The 25,103-nt window shown below is 40.6% G+C and overlaps 1 protein-coding gene across 2 annotated transcripts; it reads left to right on the top strand.

Annotated features, from left to right (window-relative positions):
* Positions 1-446: 446 nt before the first annotated feature.
* faxcb (failed axon connections homolog, metaxin like GST domain containing b) lies at positions 447-22,742 on the top strand. 2 transcript variants are annotated; one of them, XM_074654688.1, is made up of 7 exons: positions 447-822; positions 3,741-3,862; positions 9,281-9,416; positions 10,296-10,492; positions 15,539-15,756; positions 18,412-18,528; positions 19,061-22,742. In XM_074654688.1, exons 1-7 carry the CDS (start codon positions 787-789, stop codon positions 19,384-19,386), a joined length of 1,152 nt encoding a protein of 383 aa, XP_074510789.1. In that variant the 5' UTR covers positions 447-786; the 3' UTR covers positions 19,387-22,742. The 2 variants fall into 2 exon arrangements, with proteins under 2 accessions (XP_074510789.1, XP_074510788.1); XM_074654687.1 differs by lacking the exon at positions 447-822 and having other exon boundaries at positions 3,342-3,862.
* Positions 22,743-25,103: the final 2,361 nt, after the last annotated feature.

The raw sequence follows: 25,103 nt of genomic DNA, 5'->3' as shown, positions 1-25,103 counted from the left end.
TCTCAACATGGCTGCCGGGTCACTAACTTCCTCATTTTACAGCTAAACAGTACACTACAAGATGTTAATGAGAAATAGGCATTACAGTGACAGAATATTGATTCATATTTGATCAGCGCTGCCTAGTTTGACCGTTTGATTGGAGTTTGCGAGTGATTGAAAGCTGCTCAGAGACAGCAAGGCTCCAGCTTGGCTCTTATTGGTTGTTTTCCTCCGGTCTATGAAATCTTGCCAATGACATTAGGAGCACCGGAATACACAGAGACACATGATTTTTTTCAGATTACCTGTCTCATGCACTACTGTCAGGATATAGTGATATAAAAATAACTTTTTTTAAATCATATTTGCTCCATTCCTGCAGCTGTAACATGTGCCTGGCTGCAGTAGAGCCTGCACTAGTTCAGCTGTCTACAATAACAAACACTCCTGCTCTAATGCGCGCTCCCTGGAGCCGCGGGAGTGCGCACCTAATTTGCAGTATCCATGGCTGCAGTGAGGAACATCACCTTGGTGCCATAGATTAAATGTACATCGTCAATTCATCTTAATCTCTTTAAACACACTAGCTCTCATCGACCTGGACACATTGTCACCTGTTGGCCGGCAGGTGACGGGATTACACCGGCATCATGGTGCTGATGATGTAAGGAAGGAAGCTAAAGGATCCTTACGAAACGGTGTTTTGTCCAAGTTGTCCACATCTACTGTACCTCTCATCACATCGACCTCTCGGCATGCTCCACAGACCGGTTCAAAGAAGAACCGGTGGATTTATCCGTCAAGATGAATATCTTCTTACACTTCCGAAGTTGTTCCAGAGTGAGTAGACTTTCCATTCTACCTGTTTACAGTCAGGTGTTGTTTCACCATGTTTACATGAAGCTACTGGTTCATATATTGGTCCGTTATTAGCTCAGTCTAGATTAACAACAGATGGGCCTGCTTTGAACGGATAGAATTAGATTAGAAGGGGTTTAAATGAGCTTTTCTTTATTAATAAATACAGTATATGAGTGTTTCTACAACTACGGTCACTTTTGACTCTCCAAATTAAAAAAAATGAAGATATTAAGATTTGAATCTGTAATTTAAAAAAATAATAAATAAATAAATGTATTAAATAAATAAATAATAAAAAAGTTATTTATTAAATGTTAATTTGATACATGTTCCTTCTTTAAATTCTATAATATTTTTAACTTTTAAATTAATTTTCATTAAGCTTTTTGCATCATTTTAAATATTGTTCAACATTTTTCTAAAAATAGGAGATTTTGTGATTTTCTATACACCCTGAAACATTAGACAGTAGCCATAGATGTCAGTCTTCATACACAAAAAATATATAAAATATGTTGTTTTTTATGACAGATATTGCAATTCTAAAGTCTAAAGTCTTTACCAGGACATGTTGCGGAAATGACATTTGTGCTAATATTGCAGATAAATGGCAGCTAGCAAGGTCTGCTAGGTTAGCTTTGACTCTTAACATCTAATATACATGAATTCAACAGTAATATTAAGCTATTGTTAAAATTCATTTCAAAATACACAATGACTAAGCTGTATGGTAAGAACACACAATAAATACTTGAGAAGAAAAGGTGACCTTAACCTCTGGAGGGTCACCTGTGTGAGAGGTTCAACCTGTCACCCATGTGCTCACCTGCTGACTTCTGTTTCCATGGAAACTAAATTTGTTTGGCTTTGAATAAATCTTTTACTGTGGTATTTGGTGAGGACTCAGAAGTGTGGGACATTTAGATGAAATATCATATAAATGATTTGTAAACAAATACATAATTGTAATATGGTGTAAAGTAATATGTATATGAAACATTTCCATTTGAAATAATGTCATATTATAATTGAATTAGCTCATTTTATGTATCTCAACATTGAAACCACTATTACAATAATATTATAATACTTTACAAATGGCTCATTTTAATTTATATATGTACATGTAAATGTGGGAGTTTTTTATGCTGTTTTAACCCCTCAACAAATAAACTCTACGAACTCATCAGAGATCCTGTATAGGTGAAGATGTCACTGAACTATTGAGCAGGCTGCCACAAACACAGTTTAATTTCTTATATGAATGTCACAGAGACTTGTCGTCATTTAGTGTTGTTGACCAATAGACATGGTGTTCATCATGGTGGGCCACTGGTTTTACTGGGATGGGGGAGGCTCGTCAGGGAGGGGTGACTCCTCTACTGGAGAGACAATAGGCCAGCTGTGTCAAGTTAACACAGTTTAGCACATTAACACCGGATGTTGCCCGAGTTCACCGTGAAAATAAAAGTACCATGATATTACACATTATCACTATTGTTGAAACTGCAAGCCCCTGTTTATCTTGATTAATAGGCTATTACTAGTGATGCATGTAAAGGTAATCTTAAAAAAAAAAATCCTAAATCAAGGTCCACTTACTAGCTCTTTCATTTCTATCAAACTAACCTACTGCTTCCATGGTCAAGACTTTGTTTGGAGAGACCAAGTATATTCAACCAAAGCTGTGTGAAAGATGGAGTAATGTAATAAGCTAATATAAAATGCATAATGTAAGGTATATGACCAAAAACATGTAGACTGTTTTGGAAAAGGCAAAATAATACAGCACTGAACCAGGTTGTTTGAGTCTGTTAGAATAAATAAACAGCATTAAACAACCATTTTGGACATTATTAATGTTTAGAAATGAAACAGTTATTACAATAGTTGATCAACAGGTAATTAATCGGCAACTGTTTTGATAAATGAATAATAATAATTTTTGGACTGGTTTTGGACTGCTGGTCAGACAAAACTAGCTATTTGAATGTGTCACTTCTGGCTCTGGGAAACGGTGACAATCTGACATTTTATAGATAAAACGATGAATCTGAAAATTATTTTCCAAATTAATTGATTATGAAAATGATGGTCAGTAATAAAAGTTAATGTTAATTTAATAAAAATAAAAAAAAGCTATTGAAAGTAGTGGGTATATGCTGGATAAATGGGGAGTCCTGACGGTTACAGTGGATGATCATGCAGCCTGTGCTATAGCAGTAGTACAGCAGTGAAAGAAAATGTTTAATTATTTACAGTGAGGAATGTTGCTATTATTATTATTATTATTATTATTATTATTATTATAAATAACAATGAAGATTATTATTATTAATAATAATAATAATAATAATAATCTTCATTGTTATTTATAATAATAATAATAATAATAATAATAATAATAATAATATTGTACAAGTCATCAAAATATCATTGCAACACACCCCAACTGTGAAATTTTATTTTGAAATCTGTCACCGGAAGTCCAGCTGTAGTGTTTCCGACTAGCTTGACGATGCTCTGTAAACCCCGCAAGGAGAAAGCGGACTGACTGACTGGGCGCAGAGCATCATCATCCTGGGGAGGGCGAGGCGAGATGTTTACTCCTGGTTCTCTGGAGGAATATCCACCACACACCGCCGCCATGCCGTAGACAACCCGCCGGCCGTTTAGATGAAGCCTACCGGGGAGGACGAGGGCTGGCTGTAACCGAGAGGAGGTTTTAGGGAGGATGTTCTGAACCGAGGGGAGGAGGGATGTACTGGGCTGCTGGCTTCGCCTCTTCCCGGCCGTGTGTGGTTGAACTGGGGCGGAATCACAGCCTGCCTCTCGGGCTGGTCGGCTCCGAGCAGCAGCAGTCTCTTTATGGATACATCATCACCTTCCCCCTGCAGGACTACGGGGGCATGATGTCGGTGCTGGGCTCCGACTCCTGGTGGAAGAAGACCCTGTACATCACCGGGGGGGCCCTGCTGGCTGCTGCAGCCTACCTACTGCACGAGCTGCTCGCCATCAGGTAGGAAGCACCACCATCATCATCATCATCACCACCATCACCATCATCATCATCATCACCACCATCACCATCATCATCATCATCATCATTTATTTCTAATCCGAGCTGCGGGTCTGATTGTTAATTACACCTGCTGACAGTGTCATTGGAACGGGCTGTGATGAAAGCATGCTGAGGTTTCATCCCTCTTGTTTTCCTCCTTCCTCCAAGGACACGACACTAGAACACTAGATGGAAATGAAATAAATAATAAAGCGAGTCACGCGTCTGCTCTCGTGCCAGCTCGCCGTGCCAGCGCCGTCGGCACCTGAGCGCGTGAAAACGGAGCGCTCCTTTTGCGCTGCGCAGCCACACCGACCTTTAATGAACTCTGCCGGGAGATACACAGCAATATATAGAAAACATACATGTACCAGCTTGTAATGACTCATTCATGAAGCTTCTGAATGAGATCTGATCAGTCCCTGAGATAGAGACGTGATTATCTCCTATTGTTAGAGCAGGGAGCGCGTGCCTGTCAATGGGGGGATTATTTTTGGCCTGGCTAGTGCCGATAAGTACATCCTGTGACAGTGGCCTGGTATTGCCTGCTTTCACTCTCTCCCCCCTCCCTCCCGTGATAATCTGTGTAACACGGTATATATATTTCGTGCAGAAACGCGCTGCTGCTGGATCACGTGCAGGCTACTGAGGCTGCACCCGCAGCCTGCCGGCATCGTCTGTTCCAGCCATGTGACGTGTTGTTGGCACCGGCAGCAGCTCTGCCACACTCAGCTGTTATTCCCCCCCTCAAGACATCATTCATGTTCTTTGTGGCTCTTCAGCAGCATATTTACATTGACAGTAACATAAAGGAAGGAAGGATAGGATGCAGAGGACAGAGGAGGTATAACAGTAGAGTGAGATCTGAAATGGTTTCAGCACCATGTGGATGTGGACAGCAACTTTAGAGACAGTTTCAGCACCACAGACAGAGACACAACAGACACAATTATACTGTACATTTCAGTCCATACTGTATATGCTGTGTAGCACCCGGTTTAACTGTTATCAGGCCATTAAATAGGCGTTATCAGTCACTATAAGGACCATAGATGTGGGTCAGTAGGAGCCTACTACGCCTACTACGTTGTAAATGTGAAAGTGAAACTTAAAAGCACCATTTTCTAACATATAAATGAGTGAAACATCACGTTTTGAACACAAACAAAAAGGCTTCTTTAGGTTTAGGCAAAAAAAAAAAACAGTTAGGTTTAAGTCATAAAACTACAACTTCTTTAGGTTTAGGCAATAAAACTACAACTTCTTTAGGTTTAGGCAATAAAACTACAACTTCTTTAGGTTTAGGCAAACAAAACAAACAGGTTTAGGCAAAAAAAAAAAGGCTTAGGAAAAAAACATTTAACTTCTTTAGGTTTAGGCAAAAAAAACAACAGGTTAAGTTTAAGGAAAAACATAGTGCTTTGGGATTAAATAACTACAAACACAAAGACAACTATGTTCGCTATAGGTCGCTGTCGTGTTCTTTTATACCTTCTTTTGGTGATCTACCATGTGAATAGATGATAACGCCTATCCTAACCTGGGTGTAGTAGCCCACTAATGACCCACATCTATGGGGCTTATAGCGACTGATAACGCCTATTTAATAGACTGACAACAGTCTAATCAGCTGTATATACACACTCAGTTACCAGTTTATTAGGTACACCTAGCTAAAACCAGTCTTATACAACAATCCTGCAGTAAATCCTCCCTTCTGTTTTAGAGAGGTGTTGATTAGTCTGTCTAGTTTGTGCTGCTGTCATGACTGTTTTGGAAAAGGCAAAATAATACAGCCCTGAACCAGGTTGTTTGTGCCTGTTAGAATAAATAACCAGCATTTCTCAGCTCAAAAACAACAGTTTCAACATTATTAACATTCAGAGCTGAAACAATTAGTCACTTAGTTGATCGATAGAAAATTATTTTAATAATCGTTTGAGTAACTTTTCCAAGCAACACTGACAAAGATTTTCTTCTTCCAGCTTCTCAAATGTGAGGATCTGCTGTTCTTTGTCTTATATGATACTGAATATCTTTTTTTTTTTTTTTTTTATTAGACGGTATCATTGTAGCTAGCTATATCTATTCATCTGGCAACTGATTGTATTATTCATGAAATAATGTTAGATAAAATGTGGAACACGGCCCTCTGATATTAAATTATTCAGATTTGAAGAGCTTTGGCCAGTGATAAAAAAAATCTGCTAAACAGACCAGACAGGCTCTCTCTGTCTGTCTGTCAGTAAAATGATGCTAAAGACAGTTCGTCAAGTCTCCTTTTATAGATAACTTCTGGTGAGAAACAGGGAGTTTGACATAGATCAAAAAACTGTTTTTCTCATTAATTCTGGTTAGCAGCTTAAGTGGTATACAAAGCTTTGGCAGGTCATATTTTATATAATTTATGTTTATTTAATATACTTTTATATAAGTATTATGGAAATGGTAATGACTGCATAAATGTAGTTTCCATTCTGTGATCAGGAAAGTAGTGTCTGTTTGAATGTTTAATTTATTATTCTGTTTGTTTCTTTTGTGTAATTCCAACAAATACATCCAAAATCCAATCCAAATTATTATATAAAGAACATTTTAAAACAACAACAGTTGAACAAAGTGCTGTACAATAAAAAAAAATATAGCAAAAAAAACATAAAAACAACACAGTAAAAACACCAAATACATGTTTAAAAGACAAAACACAATAATATAAAAAAGGCAAATTTCACAGTGAGAGAAAAGCCAGAGAATAAAAATGTGTTTTAAGACAGGATTTAAAAACAGGCAGTGTAGGGGCCAGCCTAACTAATGCAGAGGCAACCTGCTTCAGAGTGTGGGGGCTGCAGCTGCAAACAAAAGATAAATTCAACAGGAAATGGAAAGACGCATTCGAGATCAGTGTTGTTGTTTCATCTGATCTCAAATACATAAACCTTTTTTTTAATCCCCAAATGAGACAATGTCCTATTAGATCTGCTGCAAACATTACTCACTAAGTGCATTATCGGACGTTTAACATATGTGCATACTGGTATAATTGCTACAGGAACAACAGATCCACCCACAGCAGTCCAGGGAACACAGCCAGTACACTAGTTTATAACTGTGTTCAGACAGCAGGCAGGAGGGATGGGAGATGTCCAGCAGTGTGTTTACTTAAATCTGGAGCAGCGTGATGACTCATTCAGTCAATAGTTTCAATTCTACAAAGAAGCTCTTAATACCACCCGGCTCAGAGATACAGAAGATCAGTATCAACTTAATTTTCCCACATATACTCAGCTTAGATTCTAAGAAAGTTTTTCTCATTTCAAAGGACAACCTCCCCTAAAAACAGCTATTGCTAATATAAGGGCTGTCTAAGGTAACGCAAGTTCATTTTAACAGCACTAATTTCTTTAATGCATTAACACAATCAAGCTTTCGGAGGTTGTAGCAGGCTCACTTTTAAAGCTAGAGTGAAGATACTGGTATCATATGCAACTAGAAAAACCAAAGGAATCCATTGGTACCAACCATGTCATACTAGCTTGTAGCGAAGGAGGTTAAATAAATCTCCAAGGTTACGCTAAATTTTGGCGAGGAAAAACTGTCATGGCTGTTTTCAAAGGGGTCCCTTGACCTCTGACCTCCAGATATGTGAATGAAAATGGGTTCTCTGGGTACCCACGAGTCTCCCCTTTACAGACATGCCCACTTTATGATAATCACATGCAGTTTTGGGGGCAAATCATAGTCAAGTCAGCACACTGACACACTGACAGCTGTTGTTGCCTGTTGGACTGCAGTTTGCCATGTTATGATTTGAGAATGTTTTTTATGCTAAATGCAGTACCTGTGAGGGTTTCCGGACAATATTTGTCATTGTTTTGTGTTGTTAATTGATTCCCAATAATAAATATATACATGCATGAAGCAGCATATTTGCCCACTCCCATGTTGGAGGGATAAAGTCAATAGTCAATATTGGCTGTAACCATAACACAACCAGTAATTGACTGTGATGGATTTCTTTCTTCATGGAGTTCAACAGGACAACAGAATGTCTGTCTGCACAAAGCTGTTTGAAAGTTAATGGAGTGAAGCCACTGCAGTGAGTCTCTGAAAATCAAAATGTGTGTTGGTGGGAGGTTGAGAGCTCAGGGCCAGAGGGACTGACTGCTGTGTCACCACGCTATAATAAACTACAGGTGTGACCCTGAAGGTTTGTTAGAGCCTGAAACTGAGCAGTAAGCTATTTATCTCACAGCACTGGATGACCCAGAAAACAGGTAGTAACACCGGTCGCTCTCAGCCAGACGTGTGACAATTTCACATTTTAATCAAAGGATGCCATCGCTGTCTTTTAAGTTCGTACCAGTGCTCTCTTTACTATTGTTCCTGCTGGTGTCTACACATAGTCAGCAGGGTTCAACATATCAAAGCTTACGTTCCTCCCAGAAGAATCAGCCGTTTCCCTGCAGTTTGTTTCTAACTCAGAAAATCCATCATAGCATCAAACACAAAGCTTTGGAGTTAAGTGCTTTTGCATTCCGCCTACTGTCAATCAAATAATTCCTCAAAAGCAAATATTATTGTCACATTAAGGTCTTTTTTCTTTAAGAATAGAACATAATTTATTGTCTACTTTTTGTGTGCAAAAGGCAGAAATCTGTCTTTGGTTTGCACGTGCAAAATCTTACTTTAAAACACATTCAATCACATCCAGACAGCACACATTAAAACAGATTTACATAAACACAATACACAATGGAAGCTACATTAAAAGGAGCGCCAGGTACTCAATGGTGAGGACTGAATCAAGGTTAAATAAATAGATATAACATGATGGGCATCTACCCGTTAAAGGGGAGTTTTTTTATTGCCTCTTCTCTTGTCTGTGGGGTCTGGGGTCTCTAAATTATAGAGTATGGTCTAGACCTGCTCTATATGAAAAGCATCTTGAGATAACTTCTTTTATGATTTGATGCTATATAAAAATGAATTGAATTGAATTGAATTGCCATGCGCTGAGGTAGCTGGCTGGCTTCAAAAAGTGTCTGTCCACGTGTGGAATTAAGATATCTTATCGCGACGAGGACAAACGATTTTCCATAGATGTTTTTCTTTGCACAGGCGACTCTGAACCTTTTGCCCTGAGGGCCGTAGCTGAAAGTGGTGATTTAAGGGATGGCTGTTGAAGGAGGCTTTGTTAGCCAGGACAGCAGATCTATTAAAGTTTGGTTTGACACCATGGATTTAAAATTTAAATATACCAGTATAATTATGTAAAAAAACAACAAATAAGAACAAATCATACTCAGTTATCTTAAGTAGATAAATCTAAATAACAGTGTTTATTTACTAAAGATATTATTTTCTTCCTGTGTGCAGGAAGGAGCAGGAGTTGGACTCTAAGGACGCCATCATCCTCCATCAGTTCTCCAGGCCAAAGAACGGCGTTCCCAGCCTCTCACCTTTCTGCCTCAAGATAGAGACGTACCTGCGCATGGTGGACCTGCCCTACCAGGTGATACTCAGCGGACCGTCTCACAGTTTATTACACACCGAGCTACAGGAGACGGTTCCGACGTGCTCTTTGCTGGGGTGTTTCCATACTACACTTCTCAGAGATCACAGAATAATCAAACAGCCCTCCACGTCTTTTTTCTGTTGGTGAAGCTCGCCTTTCTGTAGCAGCCAGGTAGTCTGTAATGTCGCCTCTTGTGTATTATTCATGGTGTTGTACCAAATTGTATATACCATAAAGACGTTATCATGTTCTTTATAATGACAAATAGACTAAGTAGACTATGCTCCTTCATTTTTATAAGTAATATCTTCCCAGCAAGCGTTAGCTCCATTTTTGATCCTCCATTATTAATACCTAGAGAGATGCTTAACACTGGCCTTCTTTTTTTAGAAACATATATTGAAACATTGAGTTGGTTCCCAAACTATGTGGGCTTTTGACCCCTTGAAAAGAAGCTATTTGTACCTTTCATCACTGGTCGCACAAGTTTGCAGTTCAATCAGATTGATTTTTTTCAGCAGGTTAAGCTCCGGAAACAATGGATCCTACATTTCCCATGATGCAACTCAATAGCATCTTACATTAGACCCTTTGCTGCGTGCTAAACTCTTTCAAACTCCACACCTCCAGGCTTTCTGTTAGAAATGTGCAGCCTTCAAGCCCAAGCTGAGATAACCTTGATGACATCATCAGGGTTACTGTTTCAGACTTTAAAAAGCTGTTGTCACAGTTTGAGCAGTATTCTTCATGACGAGTAAACTGGAATTACTGTTTAAAATCTGTATAGTGACCCTTGAGGGAACCGTTGAAATACGCCATTTTAAAAGTCAGCAACAGGAAAACGTTGCATTAAAAAAACGTTGTTTCCCTCTGCAGAACTACTTTGATGGGAAGCTGTCGCCGCAGGGTAAGATGCCCTGGATCGAGTACAACCACGAGCAGGCGTCAGGGTCAGAGTTCATCGTGGACTTCCTGGAGGAGAAACTGGGGGTCAACCTCAACATTAACCTCACCCCACAGGAGAGAGCCGTGTCCCGAGCCGTCACCAAAATGGTCGAGGAGCACCTGTACTGGTAGGAGGACTCATACGTAGAGATTATGTCATGTTGGACAAGTTACAACTGAGATGATTCAATTTGCTGCACCTTTGTTTCAGTCTCCAGTGAATCTAATGGGAAAAACCAATTATTAAGCAACTTTTAGCTGATTTTAAAGGCAGAATACTGAGACTTTTCTGTAATTCGATGTTACTGTTGTGCTTGAGGGCTAACATCATGCATTTGCTGACTCAAATATGTACAATTATATTATTATATTCAGATTTAAATTAGGGCTGTCAATCGATTAAAATATTTAATCGCATGATTGTGCATAGTTAATCGCTATTAATCACACATTTTTTATCTGTTCAAAATGTACCTTAATTTGTCAAGTATTTAATACTCTTATCAACATGGCGGTGGGCAAATATGCTGCTTTATGAAAATGTATGTATATATTTATTATTGTGAATAATTAACAGCACAAAACAATGACAAATATTGTCCAGAAACCCTCACAGGTACTGCATTTAGCATAAGAATATGCTCAAATCATGACATGGCAAACTGCAGCCCAACAGGCAACAACAGCTGTCAGTGTGTCAGTGTGCTGACTTGACTATGACTTGCCCCAAACTGCATGTGATTATCATAAAGTGGGCATGTCTGTAAAGGGGAGACTCGTGGGTACCCAGAGAACCCATTTTCATTCACATATCTTGAGGTCAGAGGTCAAGGGACCCCTTTGAAAATGGCCATGACAGTTTTTCCTCGCCAAAATTTAGCGCAAGATTGGAGCGTTATTTAACCTTCTTGACGACAAGCTAGTATGACATGGTTGGTACCAATGGATTCTGTAGGTTTTTCTAGTTTCATATGATACTAGTATCTTCACTCTAGCTTTAAAACTGAGCCCACCCTGCGTTATATGCATTAAAGAAATTAGTGGCATTCAAATGAATTTGCGTTAACGCGTTATTATCGTGTTAACTTTGACAGCTCTACTTTAAATACATATTTTAACACCTAAGCTCAATGTTAAACAGTAACAGGAACCCACACAGATCTCATTGAAAAACAGCCAAAAATAAAGATATGTTGAGATCTTTATTTTTGCAGCCTTCCAGCCCAGGCTGACTCCATCTCTCCTCACCATCAGTATCGTGTTATCAGCCATCCTTAGCTGTGGTGAGTCACTCCAGTACCTCTGGGTGAGAAACATGCTGCTGCTAGGAAATCGTTTACCACTCCTCCCTCACCCACATAGGCTCAGAGTGTTTTCCATTACCTAAAAGCTCTATCCATCTTACACTACCCACCCCCCTCACACACACACACACACACACACACGCACACACACGCACACACACACACACACACACACACACACACACACACACACACACACACACACACACACACACACACACACTGATCTAACACTGTTAGCTCCAGTGTGATACGCCCTATTCTCCTCTATTTAATAATGTCAGGACACATTTTGAACTGAACCTGAGGATCTTAGTTTCCATCTGTAAAGAAAGAGAGTAGATGAGGATGTGACATGTGTGACCTCGCTGTTTAATGTGTTTAGAAAGGTTATAATTGGGTAAAATATAAATGTGAGATTGAACCTTTTGTGTGCTGTAAAAAGGGAATTCCTTTGACATTTCTCCAAAGCTGTAGAGGTCATGCATATAACCTACATCATCTCTCCCTTTGTCACCTTCTTGCTCTCTTTTCTCTGCTCCTCCATGTTTAGACCCCCATATAGACCTATTGATTGAATAATTTATGTCAGGGAAGGGTAATGTGACAGCTTGGTTGCTCTTTGAATGGCTACAGAGCTACTGGCCAGCTGCGCCAGCAGCAACCAATGGTGAGGTCATACACACACCAGCCCCTCTGATCAATGATGCTGCTATAAAAATAAGATAACAGGAAACTGAAGATCTAGCAGCTGTGGCAACTTTGCTTTATCCACCATTGCTATCTACGCAGTCACTTGAATTATTAATTTGTTCGAGATATGATTGTTCCCAGTGAGCTACCTTTGGGTCTGTGAAGTGAAGCCAGTTCGGATGTGACTTAATTAATGCCTTATTTAGAGTCAGATAGACCATAAAGCAGGGGATGCTTTAGGGGCGTGGCTACCTTGTGATTGACAGGTCGCTACCAGGGTGTTGTCCGGCCTGGGGGTTGTCCATGTTCTCGTCATAGAACTTTAACCCTTTCAGTGTTTTCAGTTTATGAAAGCTAATTGTAACATTTTTGGTTGCCTGAAAACGTCAGTTGTACTTAGCTCCACCCTCTCGTGTCACTTCTGGTTGCAAAAAAAACAACATGGCGACGGCCAAAATGCCGAACTCGAGGCTTCAAAACGCCCACAAACCAATGGGTGACGTCACGGTGACTACGTCCACTTCTTATATACAGTCTGTGCTCGTTCCACTTCCCCAGTGGCCAAAATAATCAATAAATGCTATTTAAATCTAAATACGACCAATTTTTTTCTCTAACATTCTTAGGAAATTTAATAAAAACACCATGGGTTGATCTAATTCATTTCTTTTTTAGTAATTAATTAGTATTTTAACACTAAAAAAGCCTTCATAATGTCCCTTTATGACTTTTACTAAAACAATTGTTACAGCTTGTTCACATTAGGAGCTCATGGTACTATTACTCATTATCATAATCTCATAAGTCACAACAATATGTGGAAAAACCCTACTGACTGCAATTGAAAAGTGCAAAAAGGACAAAAAAACTGACTATGTCTTCTTCGTCTCCTGTCTACCCTCCACCCCTCCCCCCTCAAATTGACTGGCTTAATCTTGATTTGATATTTTAATCTGCTAAACAGGTTGTTTTTTTTCCAAATCTTTAAACAAAGGACAGTATATCCTCTTGGGACAACAGTAACAGGAAGTAATGTATGGCCCCTGGACAGTCACCACTCCCAGATGTAATGCTTCAATTCAATTACCATTGAGCGACTAGTCATGATCCAGACGACTGCAGTCTGGAGACGGAGGCTCCTTTACAGTCGCATCACGGCTCAGGGGTTCGCCGCTACCAGCAGAATTATGACATGAGGTCCGGGCTTTCAGACGGAGCTGTGGGAGAAGCTCAGTCTGTCTTTCCAACGAGGCGGTGCAACAAAGTGCAAGTGTGTAAAGATATAACAGCTTAATCTTGTTAGTGTCTACACGCACAAGCAGCTTGGCTGGAAAAACATCAACAGAGCAGAGAATGACTGTACCAAATATCAGTTACCTTTTTCATTATGTGTATTTGAATGAGATAAATGCAGGTAAAACAACTGTCTCTTATTGGTTTCCTTTATTAAATCTGTAACGGTCACAAAGGAGGAGATGCAGATAAATAGAAGCAGAGTTAAAGAGGGATTTGAAGCTTTGAGTTGGGCTTGTTTGCACACACAGACAGGATCTGTCTGCTTTACCGCTGTGGGACAAATCTCTACTTGACGTCAGGATGGCTCATGTAGATTCCCAGACTTCCTTTATTTTAAATTTAACACAAGCAGGAGGGAATCTGAATGACGCATCAAAGAGGCCGTGCTATGCAGCAATAAGTGGATGTTTATGTCCCAGAGTTTATCCAATCCAAATCTGTAATGGAATTTCTGGGACGTGTACACAGTCACCTTTTCTCCTCTAACCTATTTCTGGATGAGAGGCAGCGACAAGCATTTCTTCATGTACGCAAAAGCAGTTTGAAGGGCTGAATATATGATGCTGTCTGCTGGCAGCGCGTTGAGAGCAATGTAGCTGATGAATGGGCAGCAGGACGGATGTGGTGGTGCACTTTTATTGATGAGGACGAGGTTAATTGTCAATAAACATGAGGCTTTGTCGGTAACCTGACACAGGAGCTGAATCATAGACTGTATATATAAACGGACGACGCATCTCCACTTCCTCCCACTGTACAAAAATTAAGCCAAATTATCCCGGATACAGGAGCTGCCATCTTGAGCTTTTGACGTCACTTGGAGCCAGAGTTTGCGCAGTAGTGATCAGGGGGCTGGAGCCGCGGTATCGAGGTCCCACCTGTCCACACAGCCGCCCGAGCCAATCACGAGCCGAGCACGGCGTGACCCATCTAGCTGCTACGTTAGCACCACGGTAGCTGTTTGGACACAAAGACACAACAACTCAGAACTGGAATTGCTTATAAGGAGTCTCGTGCTAGCGTAAATAATTGCTTTTGGTATCCTGAAATTAAAGCTGCCCATCATATGTTGCTAAAATCAAGCCTTCAAGCACACGGGATCTGGAACAATGAGAACTACTGGCTAGGGTATCAATACATATCGATACTGAATATTTGAAACGGTTTCAATACTCATTTTCCGCAGTATCGGTACGCGGATACCAGCTGCGCTCTCTCTTCTCTCCGGCAGCTAGTTGAAATGCTTACACCGATATTTATCTTTGTATAAAAATCTCAAATGTTATGCCCTCAATGTCAATTTTCCCCCGTGGTATCAAAATTTTTTATTGATTATCGATATTTTTTCAAGTTATTGTATCGAAGTTAAAAATACCAGTATTGTGACAACGCTACTATTGGCCATTAGTCCACACCAGCGGGTTTCCAGTTCCATGTTGGGGAACAGTGTTTTCCCCCCAAAGCTGGTTCACTGTTGATGATCCTGTAAGATCCAGAGGATTGGTGAGGCTGTTAAAAGGTGTAATATCTTTGGTTGCAGTCATTTCCTTCAGCGGCATGATCCTGTTACCTCTGAGATGCTGAGTGTAATAACCTTTTGTCAGCTTGGAAATAGACTGAACTTTGACTTCCCTGCTGCTGCTGTGTAAATGTTGTTTTGTTTGCTGAAAAAAAAAGGATTCTATCTCACCAGAAATCTGAATGTGAGTTAATGGAGAAGTCACATAGTGCAGTTACATCTAAGAAAGAGCAAGAAGAAGATCAAGAACCTCTTACAAGATCTGTGATATAGTTTTGTGGCAGACCCATTCCTGCTCTGAAAACATTTAGGTAACCAATGTGACATTAACACCACGCTGTCTGCTGTGTGTGTCCTCTCAGGACAATAGCCTACTGTCAGTGGGTGGACAACCTGGAGGAAACTCAGAAGCTCCTGGCGATGAGCGGCCCGCTGAGCGACACGCTGAAGTGGCTGCTGAGCCACCTGAACGGCAGCATGGTGCGCAGGGAGATGTACGGCCACGGCATCGGACGCTTCTCCAAGGAGGAGGTCTACACGCTGATGGAGAAGGACATGAGGACGCTGGCCACACTGTTGGGTAGGATAAGGGCTGCATGTGTGTGTGTGTTTGTGTGTGTTTGTGTGTGTGTGTGTGTGTGTGTGTGTGTGTGTGTGTGTGTGTGTGTGTAGAGATTGGATAAGCATTTTTTAAATGCCTCTTCTCTAAACCTTCGCAATTAAAATGTACTTACCTCATCAAATGTATGAGCAGGGATTACCCAAAATCTGTTATACTGTATAATCTGATAACAGAGTAACCAGATTATTTATTAGGGATAATAGAATTACATGTATTTGTCACTTGTGCACACATCCGTAGCCATTATCTGTTTCTAAAAGCACTGGATAGTCTAAAACATTTATTCAGAAACTCAGTTTGGTGGATAGTTGTGGAGTGATTTGGCAGCTTTTCCAGAACAGTTGCTACGTTTTTTTTAGGAAATCAGAATTAAATACCAAAAAAAATTAGTCAGGCACTGGAAGTATTGTCATGTTGAGACAAGGACATATCAAGCTAATTTGTTTCGGCATTGCTCAGCGATAATGACCAAAGCTCTGGCAGGCTAATGTGGCCTAATGAAGCATTAGTGTTGATGACTAACAGACCCTGACAAATTATTTCAGAATACATATGTGCACAGTGATATATCCTGGGATGGAAAGGCATGTTTTATGATATCAATAAATAATTAACATATCCAGGAATTAAGTAGCGTGCAAATGTATTTTATTTCCTCGCAGACAAAATACCAAAGATTCATTCTATATGTCAAAACAAAACATATCTGTCTCTGCCTCCGTGTTTGTACTTAGTGAGGTATAGAAGAGATGAATGAGAACAGGGAAAGTTCTGGATGTCAGCCACTGGGGGATACAATATCAGTCTTCAGATGGAAACAAAGAGTCAGATGCTGGAAAGAAAAGTGATTTGCATCGATCTGTTTGTGCCATTTCAGCGAACGACCACTTGTTGTTAAAAACGGAAAGTTATTCCCAGAGTGAAAGCATCGGCACACTCAGCTTCTCTTTTAGTGTTTTCAAACCTCAAGTAGCAGAAGTGTGAATCTAAAAATGTGTTGTTGCTGCCAGAAGTGCACTAAGGTCTTCCAGCTTCAGGATGAAATTAGTTTATTTTGAAGTTTATTCTCAAGGACACAAATGCTTCATATCAGCTATTTGTATTACTATTACTTGGCCGTACTGCAGTGTTTCATTTTCTCGCTTTTTTTCTTTAACATTGGTTCGAAAAAAAAATATATAGTGTTGGGGCATAATGTGTTACTTTGTAAGGCATTAGAAAGATGATTGCCACCAGAGGTATTTTTATCCACTTCTCCAGTTGTCAGGAGGTATGTAGAAAGAATGTGTAGCAGCTCAACTCATTTAAAAAATAATATATTATATATTATATTGAGATACTGAGAGTGCATGAAAACTAGTTAGCAAGCTAGCAGAGAAATTGAAAGAGTTAGCTAAGGGACAATGAACATTTCATTTCATTTTCATTTTCAAAATTTATTTCGAAAATGTAAAATAAAAAAAATAAAAAAGAGAATGATCATATAAATAAGTGGACAGACAGAAATAAGTAATATTTACATACAATGAAAAGCATAAGCAAAAGAAATTGTCAAACACTTGATGCCTTGGTTTACAGAAGTACAAATTTATTTAATCCCACCCCTTCTCCATAAGTCGTTCATTGGTGATTAACCAGCTTCCTTATTGAGCTATACATATACAGTACTCTTAATTTATTTTCCTAAACTTGTCTAAATATAATAATTATTACCTTTTATCTCTGTCATACAAAAATATAAATTTATTACTGATATCATTATCAATCAAGAATACCAATTCATTACTTATAAATGTCATCTTGAAATAATTAGCCAAAACTGATGAATTAACAGTTGAAATAATTAGCTAAAAGTAATGCAGTTGAAGTAGGTCTAGTTAACTAAAAGTAATGGATTTAAATGAGACGCGGTATCGAGGTCACCAGCCCGAACCAATCGTGAGCCAAGCACAGCCGCAGCTTGTCAGCAAGAGAGACTCACAGCTGTCAATCATGATGTCTCACCCCCTTTTTTCATGGTAGTGCAAAAACTCTCGCAAGGCTCTCTGCCCGACGAGGTATCCTAACCTCAACCATTCCAGGTCAATGCCTAACTTTAACAATCTAGCAAGAGTTTCCCCAGTCTGCTGGCTCCCTTCTAGCCACTACCATTGAGATGTTTTGACTTCACTGTTGAGGAGCTGACATGTCGTCCATCTTTATATACAGTCTATGATTTAAACAGTCAAACTAGTTAGCTAGAAGTAATGGATAAATGGTCCAGAAGATCCAGCTTCTGCCACTCAAAGTGGTAATTGTAGGAAATTAAATTGTAAATACCACAATACCGCACCGCATGTGGTGTTACTTAACCTGCACTTTAAAATCAATTGAATGACAAGTGGTATTGATGAAGGGGTACTTGAGTATATCTGAGAGGGCTGTGGAGCTACTTCTGACAGAAAACCTTGGGAACAACTAATAAAGGAGTTTATTGCCAATTAACCACCATTAGCTTGTTTATTTCCATATTGTTTCATTATTTTAGAACAGTATTTTTAGAAAAAAAAAGTAAAAAACTGAAAATGAATCTGCATCAAAACTTCAAATTGCTGTATATTCTCTGTCCTGTAGGAGATAAGAAGTACTTCATGGGCTCTAAGATGTCGACATTAGACGCTACAGTGTTTGGGCATCTAGCCCAGGCTATGTGGACTCTTCCTGGGACACGACCAGAGCAACTCATCAAAGGTAAGTGGACCTGTAATAATGAGCTAAATCATGTATATTTGCATATAATAATGCATATTTACTCTAGATAATATTGCTTTAGTTTGTGCTTTCTTATTACCCTGTTTTGCAGTATATAAGTATAGTTTATATTGTCATTTGCCGTTTTCCTTGCTGGTTTGTCATAAATGTATTAGTCTGTTCCCGTCACTAGATGGCAGTGATATTCTACTGCAATGCAGTGCTGCTGACACAGACTTTGATTGTTGTTTTCACATCTTGCACCGAGTAGGGAACACTCCAATCTCTTTATCTTTTCAGAGAGCAAAATCAGAGCTTGTAATGTCACAAATGAAGGTTCTCTGTTGTTGTTTTGATGCATCATTTCTGATTAAAGGGCTCATGATGAGACAAAACATGTCTCATAAAGTATCCCAGATGTGTTGTCTTCCTCTGTATCAGACTCAGTAAGCACCACTGATACCTCCTGCTGGTTTTAGCTGTACATGTGCTTCGAGCTTGTGCATGTGAACCTGCTGCAATGTCTTTACAGGAGAGCTGATCAACCTGGCCATGTTCTGCGAGCGGATGCGGAGGAGGTTCTGGCCCGAGTGGTTCGTGGAGGTGGACGATCTTTATTACGACGGAGACAGTGAGAGCAGCAGCGGTGGCGGCGGTGGCGGCTCCCATACAGGCCTGCTGGACTTAGGCCTCTTCTCCAGGACTGACACTCTGGACGCCAGCGACGCCAGCAGCCACTCAGCCGGACACACGCACTCCCCTGACTCCGAGCACTCGCTCTTCGACTCGGACGTGGGCACGGGATCCGACAATGACATTCAGCTCAAGGAGGAGATAATTCCCGACCCGGAGGTTTGACCTGAGAATGGTCGTGATTGGATGACTGACTGAGACCGACGGGAGACGAGAACTGTGTCGGTTTGCTCACAGCTGAAGAAACTATTCCAGCTCCTCCACCTCCAATACCCAAAACGATATACCCTCCTGATGGACAGACTGGGTATTAATATGCAGAGCATAGAAACTGAACCTCATAATAATACACATGCTACTGTGTGGTCCCCCCCCCCCCCCCCCCCCTCCTGTAACATCAGAACTGTCCCTGTGGCAGTCTCTCTTTGCCTTATTTGTCTCGTCCTCAGATGCAGAAGCCGATGCGAAAGGTTAACACAAAGGAAACGTCTCACGGAAAGTGCGGCGGCGACGACGGGAGAGCGGTGCAGACAAGACAGGTGGCACTTCACTTGCTATGAAACGATGCAACTAATCACCACTCCGCCATGTGTCTTAACGCACAAACCCCATTCGAACAGGTGGAGATTGATCATGTGGCTGAAAGGAACAGCTGCTGTGTCTTTGGGTGTTAACCGTCCGTGTGCTGGAGGAGGTAACACGGATGACATTGAGTGCCAGTCCACGCTCTAGATCGATCCCCATGTCATTTCCTTTTTACGCTACTATATGTGGGAAGAATCTGTATCATAACATGATGTACGTCTCCATCAAGACCACAACCCTAGATGCACTCGTAGTCCTATGGAATAGAGGTTAGAAGGAAAAGAGGGGCAGATTTGTGCCTGTTTCATTTAACGCTTATTATCCTTATTTCTCACCATTTAGTAATTATTTGCTTGTTATTGGGGAAGTTTATCATTTATTTGAACATCTCTTTGGTCTTAGTAAAGCGTTGCAACATGTATATTTGACCACTAGATGGAGTCAGCAGTCAGCCTGATGCCTCCTTTTATTCTGTAACATCAAGGTCATTCCACCCTGAGGACCTGCAGTCCATTTAACACAGCAAATCATTTCTTCTTCAGTCCTAAACTTTAATATTGTGGTTCCCCTACATGGGTAACATGTCAATCTGTGTGCAGGTGTAATGTGCGTACTTGCATACAGCAACTAAGCAACAAATCAGCCTTTCAGACTAAAGAAATGGGTGGAAATAGTCTGTTGTTGTTGTGATATAATTTATTACCAGTGCCATTTTATTATTCTTTCTATATGATCTTATGTGTCAAATATATATTTTTTGTTATTTCTGTTTCTTATTTCTCTCAAAGAGAGACGTTATTTTGCACTAGTGGAAATTTATTTTCACCTTATTTCAATCTGCTGCGGAGGTAGAGAACAGTATATAGGCCAAACGAATGGAGAACATAAATGTGTATATCAGTAGTACAGGACGCTGGGTGTTCTGATCATGATTGTGCTGCGAGGGGGGGGGGGGCTGTGTGCTATGTGAATTTTACTGGCTGTGAATGTCATCGATGAAGCAGTTGATGAAGTCTCTGCGGAGACGGTCAGAATACCAAATCAACAGAACTGAACATCGCTAGTTTAGAAACCTGAAATGGACCAAAATGGCACGTTAAACTTTGGTGAAAGTGCTCGTAATGGCAATGTGAACACTGTATAAAGATTGTGGTGCATATAGAGTAGATGTGAATAATATTCAAGGGTCAGTTCACCTAAATTGCAAAACAATTTCTTACTTAAGTCTAGTGGTATTGAGCCATACAGATAGTTTTTTTTCTTCAGGTTTTGAGATATGTGTGTCCGTAAGATTTCTGCCACAATGCAATAGAGGAGGATGGATTTTTGTTTGTGGTGTTCATAGTATTGAAAAAAGCAACCCGGTCTCATGGGAAGGTGTATATATAGTATGACCTTAAATGGACATTCCACGTGTCATGAGGACACATTTTAGGATTTTGGCGTGCCATTTGTACGCCGCTTTTCACATTTCATTTGTACATCACGCAACAAAACTACGGTAACGTCCGCACTTAGGTTTAGGCAACAACACCACTTAGTTAGGTTTAGGAAAAACGTCATGGTTCGGCTTAAAATAAGAACGTAAACTAAGTCAAATATATACGGGAACAATGTAACATAAGTACAGAAAACACGTCACATATTTCACAAAAAAACACGAGACAAACGTCACTTAGCATAACTTACAAAACCAAACACCAGTCTCCTGGTTAAAAGTCCCGTGTTTCAAAAAATCCAGTTCAAGCGAATTATATTTAACACGTAAATCGTTCAGATTAATTTCAACGCTTGCAGCATAATCTTAAACCACCGTGTAAAATTGACATTCCGTTTATTCATGGTAATGTTGCTTTAAGGCAGTTTTACAAAGTTCACAATCAGCCTTACTTTCATCCAAGATTTTTCCATCTATTGTGTCAAAACCTAAAAGTTTTTTCCCCTTGTTCAAACGGGTGTTTGGATTTGGTATATAATGTGACAGCTCAAGTTCCCAGCGTGGTCTGTGGACACCTGTGGACTTTTACTGAATGCTGCTATCGTCAGTATTTTTATATTAACAAATATGAAAGGTGTCGCTTGTAACAATGAAGCCACAGAGAATTATCCTCCAACTCTGCAGACTCCCTAAGCTCTATGGAGCGTTTTAGCATCCTTGTTTTGGTTTTGCGGCCCACAGCTTTACTGTTTGGGTTAATCTCAATGCTCTTATCATTTTAAAATTCAGCAGGCAGGTGTTTTTATAAAAAAAAAGCTCTAAAAACTCACTGTATGCTACCTGCTCTGCACCAAACGGCAACAGACAAAGTGAGTTGGTGACCATAGTGGAGCGTTTAGCTGCGTAAAAGGCTGATATTTCCCTCAGGAGTTGGTGGAGAGGAAAAAATAGAGAACATTGGAGTTACATACATCAGGTGATCAGAAACACGACTCCAAATGAATGCTAAGGTTGCTCCGTATTAACAAGTTTACCATCCCGACTTCAAAATCAGACTATCTGCGTGGCTACATACCACTTGGATATAATTATATAAAGATGTGTTTTTTGCAGTTAGGGTGAAGCGACTCTTTAAATGAGAAGCCTGGATAGATAAGTGAGTTAGTGACAGAAGGCCAGAGTTAGATCCAGACAACCTTCTTCCATCCCGTCGCCCCGTGGTTCGCGTCCCGACCCGCCCCGGCCTGGATGGATGGATTGCGCGCTTTTCAGTCGCCTCATCCAGTCCGGGCATCATATACAGTTGGACTGCTTTAACCAAGCCATATTAAAAGTAAATGTCTTGTTATTGGAACCATGTCACAGCATTACTGCTGGGGTAATGTAAATATTGTATGTGTGACAAAGTGTACCGTAGAGCTGACTGACTGATGGTGTGCAGTCACAAACGGGGAGCGACTGGATGATTTCAATAAAGAATAGCTGTGACAATTTTAAACACGACTTTGATTTGCATCCTCATTATGCGTCTCGGGTTAATAAAAGGGCGTTGGTGTCATGACGCTGCTTTATTGAGCTCTGCGCTGTAGTTTAGTAATCATGATAGCCCACAGATTGTGTTATGTTTTCATATCTCCGACTGTATTTTTATGTGTGTGGTTGTGTGTTTTCAATCAGGCTAACAAGTCGCAATCATTCAGGTGCGGAGGGTGGGCTGATTAAGAGTCTGCCAGCTGCTGGAGGCGAGACGGGGAGGAAGAGAGGAGCAGGAACTGGAGGAGGAAAAGTTGCAAGAAAAAAAGAAAATTAGGGGGGGGAGGGGTTAGGAGGAAGTTGAGCCAGGGCAAAAGAGGCACAACAAAACGGGGAAGTAACCAGGAGCAAGAGGAGAAGGAGGGATAAAGAGGAGGAGAGGAGCAGGTGGTGGAGAGGAGAGAAGGGGTGAAGAGGCCAGCACTGAGGAGTGAAGGGATAGATGGAAGTCACTGGGGAAGAGTTTTTGGAGGGGAGGGATGGAGAGTTTAAGTTTAAGAGGAGGAGAGAGTTTAAGGGAAGGAGTGAAGTCGGTGGGGAGGAGGAAAAGCAGACAAGAAAAATAGGAGTAGGAATTAGAGGAGAGGAGGAGGAGGCGGCGGCTGGGCTAGGGGCCCGGGGAGGAGAAGCGAGGGCCACGGATCAGGAACCAGGCTCCCGGGGGACGGAGCAGGTGCAGGCTGCGAGCGAGGCCTTTGGGCCTGAAGGGGCTGCCAGAGCTTAAAACAATCTGCACTGCTCCTTTTTTAATTTGGCTCTGTGAACAGCCCACCCTGCACACTGACTGTCTCTCCCTCTCTCTATGCTTAACAGATCAGCGATCCACAAAGAGGGGTAAACACACACAGAGCAAAATTAAAATCGGAACTCCCCTGGCACGGCAAAACAAATTAGAGCAAACAAATTACAGAGAGTCAACACACAAACAGTGGAGCATCTGTGGCTCTCTGGACTACTGGAGCCGGTGGCTACCTCCCACACCACCACCACCACCACCTATAGTACATGTTCACAATAAACTCTGTGTCAATCCTACACACTCTTAGCATATTCTCTTCAAATCGCTGTGACTGTCTGGGCTCAGAACAGCCCTCCGTATGGTGCTGTTTAGGGCAAGAAACAGCTTTCCTCTTTTAAAAAGAGGCTTGATGGTTGGTGGATGTATAGCATCTGTGTGTCATACATAAATACATGTACAGTAGTGCAGTCTTGAATACCAATTAAGTGTTTTCTATCCTGTCTTGACTTTTAACACACCTGCTTTCTCTGTTTTGTAGTGATGTCATTCATCCGCTCTAAAGCTGAAATGTCGACAGTAACAATGATAACATGCTGATGTATAGCAGGTATGGTATGCTGCAGGGATGGCAAACAAACATTTATGATACTTACACGTTTTGTTCAGCAAGATAATCTTCACAAATGAACACCACTTTATGATTTTTAAAGTGTGAATGCAATCACCAGTAAAGTAAAAAAGCAGGCTATAAACAAACTACACCACAGTGTCATGAATTTGAGTATACACAATGAGGCTGTAAAGGAGGACGAGTCGGCGTGATGACGTTTAGTCGTCTCATTTAGCCACTTGTTAGCAACCACCTTTTTTAAGACACGTAAAGGCTTCAAAATGTACGAGTGGTATATTTATTGATGTATTTTATATTGTAGAACAGGACGTTGAAATCTCTGTGTTAACCCCAGACCTTATTACAGACATCTAACAAGAAACCCATTGACTTCCAGATGAGGGAACAAGAAGTGCTAAAATGCTAACTCAATGCTAGACTACTGTTTAACATCTTCACGTCTTGAACTTTTGACCTAATGATGGCGCTAGATTAAATGTCAAGAAGATCACCAAAGTGAATACAATTCATCCTGTGGGGGATATAAATGGCTGTACCAAATTTCATGACAATCCATCCAATTGTTGTTGAGATATTTCACTCACAACCATGAATGTCAACCTCATGGTGGCGCTAGAGGAAAGGGCAGAGGCTCACCAAAAGTCGTTAGGATTCATCCTCTGGAGACCATGAATGTCTGTGGCAATCCATCTGAAAGTTGTCAAGATATTTCAGTCTGAAACAAAGTGGTGGACTTACCGTCCAACTGACAGACCGACATCCCTAGGGGCACATAGCTAGCGTGGCTAAAAATATAGGCTAACATCAGAGAGGAAAATCAGGATTTGGCTCCAGTGGCAGGTGAATCAAAAGCACATAGCACACAGAGCTAATATGATGCTTTGATGGAAAGCTATGTGGCCCAAAGCTTTGACAATAAATTGGGTATCTACAACAGAGAGAAGTGTGTGGATGTT

The sequence above is a fragment of the Sebastes fasciatus genome, chromosome 12 (assembly GCF_043250625.1).
Source record: "Sebastes fasciatus isolate fSebFas1 chromosome 12, fSebFas1.pri, whole genome shotgun sequence".
Lineage (NCBI taxonomy): Eukaryota > Metazoa > Chordata > Actinopteri > Perciformes > Sebastidae > Sebastes > Sebastes fasciatus.
The sequence above is the reverse complement of the archived record's forward strand: the minus strand, read 5'-3'. Positions and strand labels throughout refer to the sequence as shown.